General features: G+C 43.1%; 1 protein-coding gene across 3 annotated transcripts in view; it reads left to right on the forward strand.

Annotated features, from left to right (window-relative positions):
- The window catches only part of asic2 (acid-sensing (proton-gated) ion channel 2), a gene marked incomplete at its 5' end in the record, with an annotated part of 441,728 nt that overhangs the window by 411,020 nt on the left and 16,862 nt on the right, over nt 1–13,846 (forward strand). For 2 of the 3 annotated variants that reach the window (XM_083780701.1, XM_083780699.1), the window contains one exon: nt 8,508–8,635. In XM_083780701.1, the coding sequence (XP_083636827.1) occupies nt 8,508–8,635 (128 nt within the window). The remainder of the gene's footprint in view (nt 1–8,507; nt 8,636–13,846) is intronic. The other variant, XM_083780700.1, reaches the window with a different exon arrangement.

The following is a 13,846-nucleotide window of genomic DNA, read 5'->3' on the forward strand; positions in this document are numbered from 1 at the left end:
GATTGAGTGTTATTGGAGTGGGTTTACACAATGTGGCTCATTGAAGGGCTGGCTCACGTCTGAACCCGTGGCAGAGGAGCTGCAGAGGAGTCAGCCAAGCTACGGGCAGCAGACCCAGCAGATGGGACATTATTTACTCTGTACTCGACTCTAAAAGAGATCTGTCATCCGCCATCTCATCAATTCCCGTCATGTTCCTTGATGAATGGTAGGGCCCCAGAGCACCTGTCCTCAGCTGCTCTCATCGTGCACTTGCAGAGTTATTTACTTTTTTGATCAGGCACTTCTGTGACACATTACACAGCAGGCTAAGGACCCCCTACTGCCCTTGTTTATCCCCATGGATTAATCATTTTCGGGGCAGGAACCCCTTTTGGTGTTTTAAGCATTATGTTGTGCTTTAGCTATTGAAAAATAGCAGATCATAGCGAGTGGCGAGCTACGAGCTTGTAGGTCTGCTATTTTTTTTAAATTGTTAAAATGTGGCGCAAATCATTGAATATATATTTCAGAGCGAACATATTTGACTGAAATATTTGCTTCTGGGGGGGGGGGGTTCCTGGAACTACATATTTTGAGATGGGGGTCCGTGGCCCAATAGAGATAATTCTGGGGGTCCTTGACATAAAAAGGGTTGAGCACCGCTGACATAGAAACATGGGTTTTTCAGATTTTTTTAAAAATTTGAAGCCTTTTTTTTAATCGACCTCAGTCCAAAATGGATTAATGAACCTGGACAAGCTGAGTCAGCCACACTGGGTGCATACATGGTCCTCGCTTGACAGAGCCAGATCTCGCCACCATAAATACATTATACTCCCAATTGTCTCTTCGTACACACAATAATGACTACATGAAGTACAAATGTTCCCTCTATACCGCTTTATCAAAGTCATTCACCCAACCCTTCCCTCGCCCTGAGCACGCACGTGTGCACACGCACATGCGCAAGTGCACGCACAGACGCACGCACACAAACACACACAGACCCCGTCTCCCACTCCACCCTCATTTGCGTCGGGTTCATCCTTCCTCCCATGCTTCTCCTGTGTCCAGAGCTGTGTATCCTCTGAGGTCTGATTAGTGTAGAGCTCTGCAGTGGGAGCTGCAGGGCAAAGAAACCAGCATGGTCGTCTGTTTCCTGAGTCGTGTTGGCTGTGTCAGGACCCTTGAGGATGGGCATTTTCTTGTGGCGGGGAGCGACATGTTTTGACCTAAAACAGCCTGTTTTTTTACATTGTGTGTGTGTGTGTGTGTGTGTGTGAGAGTGAGAGAGAGAGAGAGAGTGAGTGAGGATTGTTCCCGCCTCAGTTCCTCTCTAACCAAAAGGCAACTGCCCGTTTTTCTTCAACGGACTGCTTTCAAAGATTGAGAATAGCTTGTCCACTCACTGTTTGAGAAACGCGTAGAGTATGGCATGCGTTTTTCTTTTTCCATCAGCTGCAAGACTAAGAATTGTGTCTTCTGACTTCAATATATAACTGATAACTATGGAAAATAACCTACCAAATATTGAAAACAGTTTTAAACTAGCAGTTGTAGGCGTAGATGTGAAATGTATCAAGACTGAGCATGGTCTTTTTTTCGCCTAAAATATATACTGAAGATCAGAGGTCCATTCGCTGAGGGTCCGTGGAGCCTTGCCTTACGTAAATCATATATATTTTTTATTTTATTACGTGCACTTTCAACTCATTCACACCTTCTATGCAAAATCAACGACAATTACAGTAAGACGCTCTTCAAGCAGTGTTAAATCATACATATTTATCATCAAGCATATCTTGATCAAAGAAGGATATATAGCCTACCCACCTTCTTCAACATGGCTACAAAATGTTTGACGTGCGGGTAGATAATTATTTCACACATTTTCAGCCTCTGGTCCTCTGCGGTACAGTAGGTGCAGTCAAAATGTATTTATTTGATTGATTTTAATAGACATATTTTCATACACATCAGCAAATCATGTTTTGGATCAACTCAATGCTGTTATCAATTTATTTAACTAGCCCTTACCCGTTGTGAGATATTTGCCCCCCCCCCCCCCTTGTGGCCGCAGGGGGTACTGCGCCCGGGTGCGTTTTCGCATTTTATATTCACTAATACATTCATTATAATCATTAATGTGTCAAATCGAAAAAAGGGCTTTGTTAAGACCTCTGTAACCCGGTGGATATTTATATAGTGGGTATTAACCTGGTGGAACTGTGTTTTATTTTGTAACATTGACTGGTGCTTTTATTTTCTATCGGTCTGTGTATTTTGGTCAAAGCTGAATTAATGATGATGTCATTATTGTGTCAATTATAAGTTGCCTAGTGTGATTGGTAGATGTGGGGAATTGAGTAGTTTCAGAGAGCCGGAGTCAGTGAGTGTACAGGTGCCTGTGATTGCTAATCAAGGAGAGAGAGAAGGAGAGCGGAGCACCCCACACGGAAAGGACTTATATGAAACTTATATGTTCATATAAGTGCATATATGCACATATATGTTCAGGGGGTCCAATTTCATATATGTTACATATATGTCTAACATATATGTAACATATATGTCTAACATAATGTTACATATATGTTAGACATATATCCATCCATCCATCCATCTTCAACCGCTTATCCGTAGTCGGGTCGCGGGGGCAACAGCTCCACCAGAGAGCTCCAGACTTCCCTCTCCCGAGCAACATTAGTGACTTCCTCCTGGGGGATTCCGAGACGTTCCAAGGCCAGAGAGTCGATGTATTTCCTCCAACTGCGCCTTGGTCTGCCCCGGGGTCTCCTCCCAGTGGGACATGCGTCGAGGACCTCCCTAGGGATGTCTATATATCCCTATGTCTAACATATATGTAACATATAAGTCCTTTCCGTGTGGGACAGAGGCTGCGTCCGTTTTTGCTGTGTGATCTAAAGTCTTAACTTTACGATGTAAAATAGTATTTAGCTGTAGTTTCTGTGTGTGTCTGCTCGACAACTACAGTGAAGCTGCAGTAATCATGTGTGGACTCGGACTGAATGTCTACACAACGTTTTATACCGTGATGGGCTGCGTGTGAAGTGATTATCAGTGCTTGCTAAATCAGCGAGGGCAAGTGACTTTTTTTAGCCGCACGTCTCACTAGCTCAGAGAGACGTTTGGGCTAGAGACCGTTAGCCTTCAAGTCTCTGCTAACGTCGGGGCGGGAGGAGAGATGTTTCTGCGGTGAGCTGCCTGCCTGCTAGCCTCGGTACCAGGCTTTCATTTTTGTTTGTGCAAAAATTGAAAGCCTGGAGGAACGCATTGGCCGCTCTGGTCTAAAAGTGGGAGTAAACCCTTCAGGGTGGGCGTCGCTCCAAATGATGTGACGTAGCGCTGCACTAGGGGGGAGAGGAGGGGCCGGGGGTGACGGACAGATCGATGAGATCCAATCAGGGCGTGCGCAAATATCAGCCGCGACCCGCCCCTCTAGACCAGAAACCTAACACGTTAGCTCAGGCTACCTGCCTGCATGCTCTGAGGACATTCTGCTGCTGTTTTTCGTTTGGACGTCGGGACCAGTTTGCTGCTGGAGAGGAGCTCTGAACTGTTGCATCACCCACAGACACTCGTCACACGAACGAAAGGTACCTTTTTATTTTCCTGGCTCAGGAGAGTGAAGGGGCCATTCCGTTTTAGGCCACCACGTACCCGAGCATCTACAGGCATGCAACGGGGGTTAATAGTGATTCATTCCTTATCGTCAGGGTGTAAGGTGTGAAAGGTTGTGGGCCCACATTTCAGTTTTACCAGTCTTTCGATCCATTGTTTATTGTGGTTGAAATCTAAAGTTCGTTGAACAAAGTGTTTTTCTTTTATTTAAGGTAATCCACCGGGTTAATATTATATTAGTCTAAACAAGGTTCTTTGTCATTTCATATTTAATCTTAAGGGTGTAGTAAGGTTACATTAATATAGGATTTAAATTACATTTCAAAAGTCTAAAATAGGATTTAAATTAGTATTAAAATAGGATTCTAAAAACAGTGTTGGTTATTTACAGTAGACAGGGACTGTGAATTAACTTAATTGCTAATACTTACCGGCGTACACCTGAAACACAAGAGGTAAATTAATCTAAACGTATTATAAAACCATAACTATAGGAACTCAGGGCCCTGCCCTTATTCACTAGTAGGGGGAAGGAGCGCTACACCTCCATATTATTATGGTCAATGCCTGGGTATTTTTTTTCATTCTTTCTTTTTTTTTGACCCCCAGGCTTATTATGTCATTTTGTTAATATACACACACAGACGTGAGTGAAAATGTATTGTTTTTTGATTAATCAAAAACGACACATCTAATCATATGTAGTTTCTGCTGTGTCTGACATCAATGAATGTTGAAAATCTCCATATATGTGCATTTGGTTTAGGTTGTGTCTGACATCAGTGCATGTTGATCTCCATACAGTATACTTACTGTATGTGCATTTGACAGAGGCTATAGCCTATAGGCCTACAGGGTACATTATGTGCATTTGACTCCATATGTACATTTGATTTGAAGTTGGGATTTAACAGTGGGATTTCACGTCATCTAAGGTCTACAACGGGTTAGATTGACATGGATACTCAAGAGGTTAGAGTGAGCGACTTCATGCACTCCATAATATTCAGACATAAGTACAGTACATAAGTACACAGTATATGATTTGGTCGAATCGGATGTAATGATGATACGGTTTGTTTGGGTCTGATGTCATGCTTTCAGCATGCTGAGGGAACTCTACATAGGTTGTATTTGAGTCACGCTGTAGTGAACTCTATGATTAGGTGCCCATGGGGTAACCGACCGCTAGGCAATTTGAATATAGGACGGAAGGAAATCTAATGATGAAATGATCCAAATGTGAAGTCAAAGATACTAAACAAGAAGAAACATAAAAAGAGCACCTTCAAAAATATAGTTTCTAGCATCCCCAAAGGTACAGCGGTACCACCCCCATTGAAACACCAACAAAAGACTAACAGTCTACTATACTGTAACCTGAAAGACATTTCAGTGAGAGGAAAGAGATGAACACGTATTCAACCATGAAAGGGACACACTATTTTGCCTTTCTGGCTTCAGCTCTGCCTTTGAATTTAGATCCTAATGCACCCTGAAGTGATTTCTTACCCGCTCCACAAAAATGCTGTGCTTTATCCGACTCACTGTGACATTGTAACATTATTCCAGCTTTGAAATGGAGCTCAGCAGAACTGTTCCACTTCCTATCTCGTTCCTTCAGTTGCTGTATGTCAACGCGTGCTGCCGCCCCGCTGTGATCGCTGCATAGCAGCCATATCCGAGAACGGACAGGCAAGAGAAAAGGTTGAAGCACAATGTTGAGATCTAAACGTTGGCCTGACCTGCCCTCTCTGGCTATCTCTCTCACTCCTCTCACTGCTCAAACTCTGCTGTTGTGTTCTGCAGTGCTGTATTAAGCTGCACCCTACAGTACACAGCTCTCTTAGAGCCTGGTGTTTTTTTTCCCTGGTTGGTTTTACTAACAAGGCTGAAAGTCATTTTATCCTTTGTTGTGTGTGTGTGTGTGTGTGTGTGTGTGTGTGTGTGTGTGTGTGTGTGTGTGTGTGTGTGTGTGTGTGTGTGTGTGTGTGTGTGTGTGTGTGTGTGTGTGTGTGTGTGTGTGTGTGTGCGTGCGTGCATCTGGATGTGTTGTGCAGCAGTTTGCTATGCAGGGCTGGACTAGGAAAAAGATTCGTCCGTGAATTTGGCCCAGACCGGCCCACCACAACCAGCGCGCAGATGGCAGAAACTCTACCGCCCGCTCCGTCGCGGCACACACAAACAAGCCCTAATACCAACACATTTTTCAGAACAACATAGGCCTAAATGATACAAACCAACAGACAACTACACAACCCTTTGTAGAGGGTTTATTTGTTACTCACTGATACAGGTACAGTGAAATTATCATGATGGCACTGGCAGAATGGCAGCCTGCCCGGACCTTTCCTGGTGGCCTGCCGCCTATTGGCCTGCCTGCCTGTTTTTTTTTTTTTTTTTTTAACATGGCGGCCCCCTACGGTCGCGGCCCACCGGGAATATGCCCGGTACGTCCTGTGGCCAGTCCAGCCCTTTTGCTATATGACACCACAGGTCTTCATTATTTTTTTCATCAATTAACATTGAACATAAGGTTCTTCTACCAAGCAGAACTGTCTCTGGTCCCCAAAATATATCCACATGGCAAAAATATCAAAGAGGTATAGAGGCAAGCAGAGAGAGCATAGAACTGTGGATGCTAAAACATTGATGTTTGCCTGGCACATGGAGAGAGAGAGCAAGTGAGAAAGAGCCCAGAACGTTGTGGAGCGATGTGTCCATTTGAACGAAGCTAACTGACTCTGCTTATGTCATGTACACTTATACAGTACACACACCCCCCCACACACACCTCTGTCATTTTCTGCACACGCACAAACAAACCAATCTTTACTTTTACAGTCAGTCACTAGTCACTATGTTCTCATGTTTTCTTACTGCGCTGCAGTAAGACATGGATTCACTCTTGAAATGTCTACAAAGAAAGCAAATCACCTGAATGTATCAATGTTCAGTGAGATCGAACCCAATTAAAGTAAAGTTTATGATAAAGATGTTAGTTGCTAATGAAATGTATAGTAGTTAGAAATGCAGTCATCGTCTTGCTCAAGGACACTTCGACACTAACTCTCTGGGAGCTCGGGATCGAACTTGGAACCTCATGTTTCCATCTGGCATGTCTATACCCCTGAGCCACTGCCGCTGAATTGACGGCAAAACAGAGTTGCAGGACTCCCCACTTCATGAATAGCACATAAACCAAGAGCTTCCATATATGAAAATCCCTTCGGGCTGACTGCATCTCCTGTCATACTGAACCTTTTGACCATAACAATGTCGCATACAATGCAACATTGTTATGGTCAAAAGGTTATCAATAAGGCTAGGCCTATTTACCCACTCGCATAATATCAATAGTCTTTTGTTGGCAGTGTAACTAAGTCACTCATCTGTGCTGTGAACAAAACAACAATTAATCCCTTTTCAGTGTATTTACCCATGCATCACTGAACTGCACAGTCCAATAAATGGTTTTTTGTTCAAATGGCAGTGTAGCCAGGTGTGAAAAGGTCTCTACAGAACTCAAATTAAAATAGCCTTTCTCTCACATCTGAAGAATGAACACAAGGAACAAGGAGTTAGGAATGCTTACAATTTTTATACTGATAAATAGCCCTGGTTAATTTCTAAAAACTTTCGAATTTCACACGACTATGCTGGCCGGACATGAATTATATAGGAAGGAAGCCACGGGTTATATGAAAGCTGACTTCGTGCCACGGTTTGCCCTCGGGCTAGACTTGCCGTCTCGCGCACGCACACGCACACACACACACACTTTCCCATATTTAAGCACTTTCGTTCATACACACATTCTTCATATTTATGTGCACAGGTGATTTCCTTCACACATAAACTATAATTGCTCCTGATTAAAAAGTTTGAGGGTTGTTGCCGTGCATTGGTTTATAAATGTGAAGTGAGTGAGTGGGTAAGTCTACATAAACGCACATTATAAAGCACGGTAGAAGTGCAGATCCATTTTCAAACGTGCACAGACCTCAGTATCAGTAACATCCTTATCCAGATGTTACTGATTCAGTTGGCATTGCAGACGTTTGATTGACATGACCTGGGTGGTGAGCTGTCGATTTAACAAGCTTACCATCCTAGTGGGCTTCTTGGTTCCACCAACATGGAGGCCTGGTCCAGTCAGCTGCCTGACAGGCTGGCGGGGGGGACACTTTGATTGATTGTCCACGGAACATTGACAGTGAAAGTGAGGAGAAAGTTATTGATTTTGATAATGCCTCCTCTCTCTCTCTCTCTCTCTCGCTCTCTCTCTCTCCCCCTCCATACTGTAAATGTTTGCTTAATGTGAGTTTGTGAGTGTGCATCTGTGTGAAAGAGATATACTTCTTTTGCTGTATGCGTGTGTTTGTATCGGTCTGTATGTATGTGTATATATTGAGGTCTGTTTGTTTGTTTACGAGACAGACTGTAAGGTAGAATTCAGCTTTTCTAAGCACATACTCATATCATTTTTAGATATGTGCTAGAATGTGCCTGAGCACGCAGAGTTGCTGGATGAAAGTCCTTTTATCTCAACACAGCACGGAACCACTGGAATATCCTGCCGCAGAAAGTGTTTGATGTGAAGACAAATGGTCCGACTTCCCTCAGAATAGTTGGAAAGAATGTTCTTTTATGAAGACACTTCTGAAAGCTGTTGGCTTTGCCTCAAGAAGCTGGGAATCCATCAACCAAAGGCAGTGCGCATCGTATGAACAATGGGTGTAAATATATTTGTTGTTTTACCCGTTGCTGTTCGTCTGCACCAATCCAGGGGAAGACACTTTAGGTTTTCTCCTGTAGATTTGTGCTTGTTTATTGACAATAGCAGACAGGTGATTGATTCTTTCTATTTTCTTTCCTTCCAGAAGACACAGCATTTGAGGCCGGTGTGCGGGTTCAGATCCACAACCAAGCAGAGCCTCCCTTCGTCCATGAGCTGGGCTTTGGCGTGGCCCCTGGGTTCCAGACCTTTGTAGCTACACAGGAGCAGAGGGTAGGTTTCCGTGACGTTTATGGCTGCACAAAGCTAATACCTCTATTTCCTACCTGTGATATAATGAAGCGTTGCATTAGTTCATACAGGACATGGGAGTCGTATGCACCCCCAGCTGTAATCAGCCCGCTGATTGAATAAGTGTTTCTAATTAGCTACGCTTTTATACCACTCACAGCATGGTTCACAGCACTCTGAGGATGGTGGACCATTATAGGCAGGCTATGTGATTTTCCTTTGTTAAAATAAGTGTTAAATAGCTTTATATTCTGCTAGCCTACTCGGATACCAATTTTATCCAATCAGGAGAGAGAACTCACACAGGATACATATATCATTTTAACCTTTTAACAAAAAAAGTTTTTGTTTTAATCAAAAAATATGACTTACCCTATCTTAGTGCCTTTAATTGTGGCTTCCTCGTCCACTTGAAGCTTAGTTCTCACTATTACAAACACCTCGGAAAGCAAAGCTTTGCCTCCACCATCCCAGCCTCCACCTTTCTAGTTCAGAGCCTTGTATCGCTCCAATATTATACTAAAAAGGTTCACCTGACATTCAGTGCTTTAATTACATAGGTCTAACATTAACCTGAAATTCAAGTTTTTGCATGGCTTTCAAGTTGAATTTGATGTCTTGCTTTGGACCTGCTCTTGTATACCCATGGAGGTTTCCACATTACGTTCCCTGATTTAGCTTAGCATGCTGCTTGGCTAATTCAGGGAACATCTTAACAAGTTAACTGCCACCGTGTGGCCATAGAGGGTAGTTTGCTGCGCCAACCAGAATTGGTCATTTACAGTAATTTTCACTTCCGTTTTCCCCGCTCGCAGACTGCCATTGTAAGAAACGGCTTATGTTAGCATTAGCTCACAATGTTTATCTTTAGCCAGAAACGTTAATATTTCGATCGTGATGCGATGAAAAATCACAAATCACATCCGAACCTCAGATTGAAGACCTGCGGACAGCTCTCATAGTTTCAGAGAAAAGAGCCAAAGAAGATCCTACTTTTAATGGGGATGCGCGCACAAGTTCCCTGGTGCTGGGGGTATGCAAGGCGTTGCCTAGCAACCGGGCCAGTGTTAAAAGTAGATTTTCAGAAAAACCTTTTATTATAGCCGATAAAGTACATTAATTGACAGAGAATTCCGACAATATTTGGACTTTTAATTGACGGAATACTCTGTCAAAGGCAGCTAAATTGTTTTTAGCTTTGACTCATCAAAGCTATGCATGTATTGCAACTGTATTCCATTGCAATAAATGGTTAAAATATTTCTATGACATGAATGTTCCTGACTGACTCACAGAGCGGCAATCAAGCAGCAATAATGAGAGTGCAACTACAGGGCAGCGCTCAGTGGATTTGTCTATACTTCAACACGCCGTTCTCCATAGGTCTCCTTCTTTCTAGTCAGCTCTCTGGTCTTCTATAGGACGCCAGCTGACGGATGATAGCTATAACCTTGCCGGTGAAGAGATGCTTTACCCCACTTGTACTCACTCAATCACAGCACAGCTTTGTTACTTCAGCACAAGGCTACGCCAAGGCTACTGGCCTCATAGACATGCATCCTCTCGACAGTCCCTTGATTAATGTTGATGCATATTTCTTTTCTTCATCGTCACATGGGAATTCTGCACGCTTCTACATCACATTGTTGCTATTCATGTCTTTTCCCTTTACACGTTGGCTGCTAGGTATGGACGGGGCTCAAAGATGCAGCCTGTAGTCTGCTGGGTATATGGACGGGGCTCAAAGATGCAGCCTGTAATCAGGTCAAAGTCAAAGTCATACGATTTGTTACACGTTAGTGAAATTTGTTCTCCACATTTGACCCATCTCTTGGAGCGGTGAGCCGCAGCCAAGGAGTGGTGAGCTGCAGCTGTGCCGAGCTCGGGAATCATTTGATTAGTAGATTTGACCCCCCAATCCAACCCTTTGATGCTGAGTGCCAAGCAGGGAGGCATTGGGTCCCATTTTTACAGTCTTTGGTATGACCCGGCCGGGGATCGAACCCCGACCTCCCAGTTTTAGGGCGGACACTCTAACCACAAGGCCACTGTCTGTTGGGTATGGACAGGGCTCAGAGATGCAGCCTGTATTCTACTGGGTATTTATGGTGCTCAAAGATGCAGCCTGTAGTCTACTGGATAATTGGGTATGGACGGGGCTCCGAGATGGTGCCTCCATGTTGATATGCTGAATGTCTCTATAATCACTATACCCATGGGCATGATCCTCTGCCCTGGATACCTTCAATCTAACTCTAGGGGGCCAAACTGTATTTTCCAGCTGATTCAGGATGGAGCTAATAGGCAGCACAATTATCATGGCTTAGTATTGTCTAACGCAATTGTTGTTTTCACACCCAGCACCCATGTTGTGCCCACAGCACATTGCTATTTTACAGTCAAAAAGTGTTCTTAACTGCCGGTGCAGTGACGGCACCGATATGTCCTTACTAGACAGTACAATGCTCAACACAGTAACAAGTTATGCATCAAATTTGGGGCTCCCGACACATGGAGTGAGCGATTATTCCTCCTAGTATTGCTGCTGATATTGTAATATTTGTATCATATATGCAGTATGCACTGTATGCCATGATAATGAATCGGCCCCATGGGAACAAGCCCTCAGGGGCTTTTTGTATTATCCTTTAAGCATAGTTTTTTTGTATGTTCACAAACTTTGTCCTACACAAACATTACATTCACGTCATAGTGTCTGTGCAAATAGACATATTGTCTATTTTACGTCATGGTACGATGATAAGGGCGCCCCTCAGTTCGCACAGGTGTGATTCTTTTTTTGAAAACTTTACGTTTTCAAACTTCACTTCAGGGGCCACTTCACCCCTTTTGCGACCAGATCTTATTTTAATGATGTTTAGGGATTCAGATTGTGCTACTGTTATCTACTACAAATACTATTAACATTGAGTGACTGCAGTTTCTTCCAGCGGTGAAATGTCCCTTTAATAGCCTATAATCAATCAAATCAATCATTAATATCCTTATAGCTCCGCCTCCGACACAACTACGCATGGCACACACGGACACAGTGTCTCTGTCATACATTTTAACTGGTGGCTAAAATAAAGAACATAACTGAGAATGAGCAAGTGATTATGTCACAATATCTGCCTCAAGTTATTAATACTGCTAAATGATCGCACACTTTAAAATCTTCCTCAGCAGAAGATTCTTTGCGTCTCCTCAAATCCATCATTTAAATAGCAATGCGCCTAGCTCAACCGCACGTTCTCTTAAAATGAATGGGAGAAGATGCTCCGATTTTGTGCCCTGTGCCATAGATCAACTAAATATAGGGCCCTATAGGTCCAAATCTCTTTCTTTCTTTCTACTAAGTGAACGTCATATGTAGACGAGCAAATCTGCCATTTTGTCCTAACACAAACATTAAACGCCAATGGAGAATTTACGTCCTATGTAGACGATCAAATCAGCATGTCATGGTGATGTACATTTGAGAATGAAAATCTGGCGAGGGGGAGGGGTTTACCCCGTTACGCAAACTGCGTTAACTTCATGGGGCCAGTCCCATGAAGACTTCTATTGAGAATGGGGATAACCAACTGGGCCAAGTCCTGGACCGGACGTAGGCAGAAATGCATTGGACTCAGGCAACAGCCCAGCTTTAATGATCTTAAATCCCTTTATTTTAAATTGTTTTATAGTAATAGTACAACATAAACATTAAAGAGACTTTAGTTGTTATTTACCTTAAAACAGTTGTCATGTTGCACACATGCTTAAAATAGCTCTTATTTGTGCCACCCTAACTCCAGCTTGTCTCAGTTCAGGCTGCATGAACAGCGTTCGGTGGTCACTCCACCACCGTAAATCCAAACTATGTATGAGCCTTAACTCTTCTATTAGATGGCTGATGGCTCTGACCCAGGCTATAGCTCCCCCACAGGGCGAGCTATATGTCTCCTGCATGACTGTTACGACCCAACATGTCTAGGGTTAAATGGGGCACATAACATATAAAGTTTTAGAGTTTTATTAGGATCCTCATTAGCTGGTTCATAGCAGCAGCTAATCTTCATGGGGTCCACACAGAACATAAAAACACAGGACAATGATATATAAATAAAATGAATTACGGTAAAATAAAATAAATGTTTGATCAACAATTTCCTCATCCACCTTCTGATTCCCCATTTTCTTGGAAGAGAAACAAACCAAAAAGCATATAATTATATCTACCTCAGTTACATATTAGCCTTCCATTCTCCTGGGGTAGAAAACAAAACTGGAGATAAACATTGAAAATATTATCCTAATCATGAAAGTGACAAAGGGTTTGTTTTCACAAATACAAATGGCTCAATCACATTGATGGAAGTTAATCAACTTTCAAGTAGATAAGCAATCATTTATAATATAGGATCGATAGTAGACGATATTATAAATAGGATAAATAGAATATGTACATATTTAACAAATCATAATCAGAAAATAACATAAAAAAAACAATAATAAACGGCTCGCCGTTAAAATGATAACACCACAAATGCAGCTCTGAAAAAGTCAGATAAACAGTTGTATGTCAAATTCAGAAATTGACATTTGGAACAGTTGTGTTGAGACTCCCCGCAGTGCATCACACATTCATTCAACAGTACATAATTCTGAGCCAGAGAAAGGCATGTGAACCTCATTGGTAGGCATGAAGGAAACAAGGAGAAACGGAGACGAATTCTCTGGAGGCCATTTATCAAGTGATGGTCGGGCCTACAGGGTAATGAGCCCCAACGGCCTCCTGCCTTCACTCATCTCATCAGCTCCTGCCTGTGGCAGTCAAGGGCTTACTTGACTGCTGCCCCAAGCAGACCTAAGGCATCCTGCTGCGGCACGCTCGGGGCCGGATCTACCATATGGGCACTTTGGGCACGTGCCCAGGGGCCCTCAGAGGTGTTAATCCGGCCCTGGGCACGCTCCTATCTCATCAAGCCTATAGCACGTTTTGAAAGAACCTTGAGGGCATAAGAGAGGTCATGATGAAGATATGGTAGACGGTACTAGATGTTTCTGAGAGGGGAGTGAAGTAAGTGTGTGGCAGAGGTTTGGAAATGGAGTTTGTGGAGTATATACAATTTACAATTTACAATCTAGGCATTTAGCAGACGCTCTTAATCCAGAGCGACTTACATTTAAGCAAGAACAAAAGCATGG

The sequence above is a fragment of the Protomyctophum parallelum genome (genome assembly GCF_964188405.1).
Source record: "Protomyctophum parallelum genome assembly, chromosome: 13".
Classification (NCBI taxonomy): domain Eukaryota; kingdom Metazoa; phylum Chordata; class Actinopteri; order Myctophiformes; family Myctophidae; genus Protomyctophum; species Protomyctophum parallelum.